The sequence below is a fragment of the Frankliniella occidentalis genome, unplaced genomic scaffold, assembly GCF_000697945.3.
Source record: "Frankliniella occidentalis isolate FOCC.00 unplaced genomic scaffold, Focc_3.1 Scaffold107, whole genome shotgun sequence".
Taxonomy (NCBI): domain Eukaryota; kingdom Metazoa; phylum Arthropoda; class Insecta; order Thysanoptera; family Thripidae; genus Frankliniella; species Frankliniella occidentalis.
The window spans coordinates 468,529-472,864 of NW_026267236.1; the positions used below are offsets into that span (position 1 = coordinate 468,529).

Consider the following 4,336-nt stretch of genomic DNA (forward strand, 5'->3'; position numbering starts at 1 on the left):
CGCCCCAGCCGCCCCCGCCGTGCGCCCCGGAGCAGTGGAGCCTGTCGGCGTATAAAAGCCCCCCGCACCTGCAAGCAGCCGGTCAGAGACGCTGTCAGATCACCATTCCCCTCATCAGCCGAGTCATCGCGCAGGTCATGGCGCAGCGGACCACAACAGCAGCGCCGCGGCCCCTGCCGGCCGCCGCCGTCCTCGCCGTCCTCGTGGCGGTCCTCGCCGCGCTGCCGGCTCCTGGAGCACCCTTCCCCGTCAGCAGATGGACCGACACAGCCGTGGTAGAGTCGACAGTGAGTCGCATGGACTCGAAAAGTGCGACGCGACGCAATTAGGCAGATTCACTGCAAACCCAACACTTGAACGTGTGTGCTTGCAAGATTACTCTTCCTTGTTTGTACAGAGTACACTGTTGGGTTTGCAGTGATGTTGATATCATTTATTCTTATTAACTGTTCTCAACATGAATCATGCGTAAACGAATGATAACGATAAACAGGATGACTTATCAACGAAACCTAATCTTGATTGTTCGTCGGCAGCGGTGGGACGTGGAAACCCATGGCAAAAAACAAATGTAAACATGGGGGCGCGAGGGAACCGTTACGCCCTTCAATAGCGTCACCTCTGTAGGAGCGAGACGGAGAGAGGGAGGGGAAAAAAACCGAGAACGAGACGGAGAGAGACGGTCTTTTCACGGCCCATCGGCCAGCAGTAGTGCTTGAGTCAGGTCTGGGACCCCGGAGCAGCAAAAAGAGACTGGCGCTGCTTGCAGCTGAACAGTACGTAGCAGCAACCGCGCCCGGCCCCCGGTCACTGTCAGCAGCCCCTCATCATCCGTACCCGTGTAATAATGTTTACCCTCGCACTCGTCGTTTGATTCTAATGACGGCGCCTGCTTGCCGGGCGATAACGTCAATAAGGGAACACGCCATGTGTGTTTTTGTCACGGTGGGAAAAGCATCGGGCGTTCCCGGAGGGTGCAGTGGGCGGGGCGCGAGTGTTGAGTAACCGCCGATAATCAGCAGTGCTTGTCCCTATCTGTTTTGTCACCGCTCTATTACCGCCTGCTTCTCCTCCCCCTCTGCGAGATCCGGGAGGTGTACGCGCGCCCGCCCACCGACATGCTGTTCGCGGCCACCAACGACGAGCACCGCGCGTCCACGCACCAGGCGCACCAGGCCGGTAAGGTGCGGCACGTCAAGGGGGGCGGCGGCAAGAACGGCAAGGGCTACCACCACAAGCACTCCTCCTCGGGCAACGACGGCTACAAGCACTTCGACGCCTTCCACACCAAGAGCGGCGACAAGTACGGGTGAGTTGCGGGACCGGCTCTGCTCTGTGGCATGTCTGCCGCAGGGTCCACAACTTCGGATATTCGCACGGGTCAAACAAAAAATAATATTCACTAGTCTTCACTATTATTCATTTGTATTCACAAATTTTCAAGAAAATTCAACATGTTAATATATTTACGGGGTACAAAATTTCCGAGTTGCATGGACCCCTCGATATACTCTACCTTACCCGAAGGGTACAGAGTCCTCTCTGGCTCTGAGAGTCTCGCCACCCCTGGGAGGCCGCCAGCGTCGTTCACGGCGGTATGATGGGTTGCCTATCCCTCGATGCGCAGGCGCGGGGTCTGGAAGCTTCTTCCGCGGAGGCCGTGACTAAAGGGGCACTTCTCCTTGTCACCGCGACAGGTACGAGCAGCACTCCGCCTTCGGGAAGAAGAAGAAGGGCGGTAAGAACGAGAAATACGGCGCCGCGGGTGACGCGGGCTTCGCCGGATCTCACCCCGACGTGGAGGTGGTGCGGGACACGGCCCGGGTGAGTCAAGCGCCCGTCGTCAACACCCTCCAGGTTGGCCTCGGTGTCCAGGGCCCACGTCACGATGTCAAGCTCTTTGTCCCCAGATACGGCAGGGGCCACGGTCGCAGTCGCTCCAGGACGTAAGCGGGGATGCCTCCGTGGACCGCGAGAGCTCCTCGCACCGGCGCGGACTGCACGGAGAAGACGACATGTTCTTCGTCTTCTCGGGCGGAAACGAGAATCAGGAGGATGACGGCGAGGGGCAGCAGCAGCAACAGGCCGCCGACGACGACGACCACGACGACGACGGCGAGGCGGCGGTAAGGGCTCGCCGATGAGAGACCACTACACCCTCCTTTGAAAAGAATAATCACTTGTGACGTACCCGAGGTTTCCAGCTGTTCCTCATGTGTATTGACGAGTGTGATGATTACGACTGACGTTGCCGTGCTGGTTGCTGTGCGCCGCAGGAGCAGCAAGAGGCCGCCGAGGACGACGACGATGACGACGAGGGCGGCCAGCAGCAGAAGCAGCAGCAGGCCGACGACGACTACGACTACTGAGCGCCCCGGGTCCAATCCGCGGCCCAGCTGTGAGGCGACCGATATCCACGAATTTCCTGGATTTGAGTAGGCGGGATTTTGTACTGCCCCCCAGGACAATTATGATGGCATTGTTAATGTATTGTGAATTCTAGTCAACCTCGTTGCCTCCTCGCCCTGAAAGGAGGGGTGGGGTGATTATCATTGTCATGTTATATTTTTGTGTTTTATCTTACCATCACATTGTCACAGTCTTTTCATCTACATACTCATATTGTTAAGGCCTCACACTTTTATCTGCATTATATCATATTAACACATCTTGTGTACCTGCGAGTTTTTGTTGTATTAATAAATACCTTCCAAACGTTAATCCCCGTCTTATCGTTGTTTTGTTTTTGTTTGTTTTTCATCACACGCAACATTATCGTAAAAGTATAAAAACCGTACAGTGTACAGTAACATGAATTAAGTTCCACTATCTACATTGGAAATGATGTGCTTCTTGGTAGTGGAGAGGCCTTTGAAAGCCCCACCCCTCCCTCTCTCGCACCCTGCCTGCACAGTCCTTGCGCTTGGCCCCCGCGTGGTCAGAAGGCGGATCCGGAGATGCGGAGGTCCTCCACTGAAACCCAAGGCGTGACGAATGGTCTTCTAGAACGTCCTGGTGGAGGCCAGAAACGCTCTCATGATCGAAAACACTTAATACTTATTCGATACCGGACAAAACAAAAGTTTTTCTTTTCTTTCGTGAAAAGAAGTAGCGAAAGAAAGATACAATTAAATTAATTCGATTGCGATGCGAGATCAGTGCCGATTTATTTCCTACTATAATTTTCTCTTGGTCGACTCGTCATCAAAGACTACACGGTAGAATGTGCGCTCTGTACCAGACGGCTGAGTAGGGACCGTCCAGAAAGCACGGCCGTTTCCTCAGATTCATTCGGCTAATTAGGGGAGCTCGGCGCCTGCGATACGGGGGTTAGGCCACCCCGCAATACACGCATGCACTCCAGGCAAGATATTGCCTACCCACCAGGCGCTATGAGAGCTTGCAGAGGCTGAACTTGGTAGGTTCGTGACGGCGAATAACGGACGTACTTACAGGATGATCCTTGAACCCGCGCACTTCCTAGTCTCATGCATGCGAGTGAGTGGGTTTGCCTATCGTCGCTGACTACGGCGTCTTACGTCTTCGACCTGGTATAGGCAACGCGCCCGCACGCCACCCCTGTATGCGGTACAGTATTTCTGCAAAAGTGCGAATAGTAAAACGGCTACATTTGCAGCTTTACAGGATGGACAACAGACTCCTATTTCCTGTCATGGCCCAGCCGACGCGCGTAGACAATCCGCACGCAAGCGTGCATGCGGTGCAGTCTAAGTGCGGCGGTGGGCGGCGCGAATCAGGAAGTCAGGAAGTGAGAGGTGACCCACCCTCCAAAGAGTAAGGGAGTGCTGAGACGATATACCCGCGCAGCTGCGACGCAGGCCTAAACACACTTTGGCTCGGGCTGCTCCGAATCTGCTTAAGAGGTGGTTCGGTCGTTATATGGCTCGGCCATTGGGCTGCGGAAGGAACCCCCCGGGTCGGGCGGGCTGGTGTGCCACTGGACATGCAGCGGGAGTAGACCTGTCACCAGGCTGGCAGGCCTTCGGTGTTTCCCGAGGCGTTGGCTCGCGAAGGGCAGCAGGGCCAGCCAGCCCAGCACGGCGCGAACACGAAAGCGTGACAGGGCAGGCCTGGCTGCGCTCGGACTGCGCCTCGCACTGCGAAGCTGCGCAGCACTGTGCCCGAGCTGAGCTTGCTGTCGTTGTAGCTGTTCAGGGCAAAAAGCTGTAGGACTTGGGCTGCTTGACACGCCACGGCACGGCAGGTCAGGGCACGCCTCTGGAAGCTGGGGACCCCCCAGGCCCCCACCACCTGGAGGACCACGGCGCCCACCACCGCCACCTCCGTCGCCGTCTGCGCCGCCACCCCCACCACC

General features: G+C 56.5%; 1 protein-coding gene across 3 annotated transcripts; it reads left to right on the plus strand.

Moving 5' to 3' along the window:
- The first annotated feature begins 13 nt into the window (after positions 1–13).
- LOC113203175 (ribosomal L1 domain-containing protein CG13096-like) lies at positions 14–2,721 on the plus strand. 3 transcript variants are annotated; one of them, XM_052270002.1, is made up of 5 exons: positions 14–287; positions 1,086–1,309; positions 1,698–1,824; positions 1,911–2,126; positions 2,205–2,721. In XM_052270002.1, the coding sequence occupies exons 1-5, from the start codon at positions 138–140 to the stop codon at positions 2,244–2,246; spliced, it is 759 nt and encodes a 252-aa protein (XP_052125962.1). In that variant the 5' UTR covers positions 14–137; the 3' UTR covers positions 2,247–2,721. The 3 variants fall into 3 exon arrangements, with proteins under 3 accessions (XP_052125962.1, XP_026273513.1, XP_052125961.1); XM_026417728.2 differs by having other exon boundaries at positions 21–287; positions 2,277–2,721; XM_052270001.1 differs by having other exon boundaries at positions 21–275; positions 2,277–2,721.
- The last annotated feature ends 1,615 nt before the right edge of the window (positions 2,722–4,336 follow it).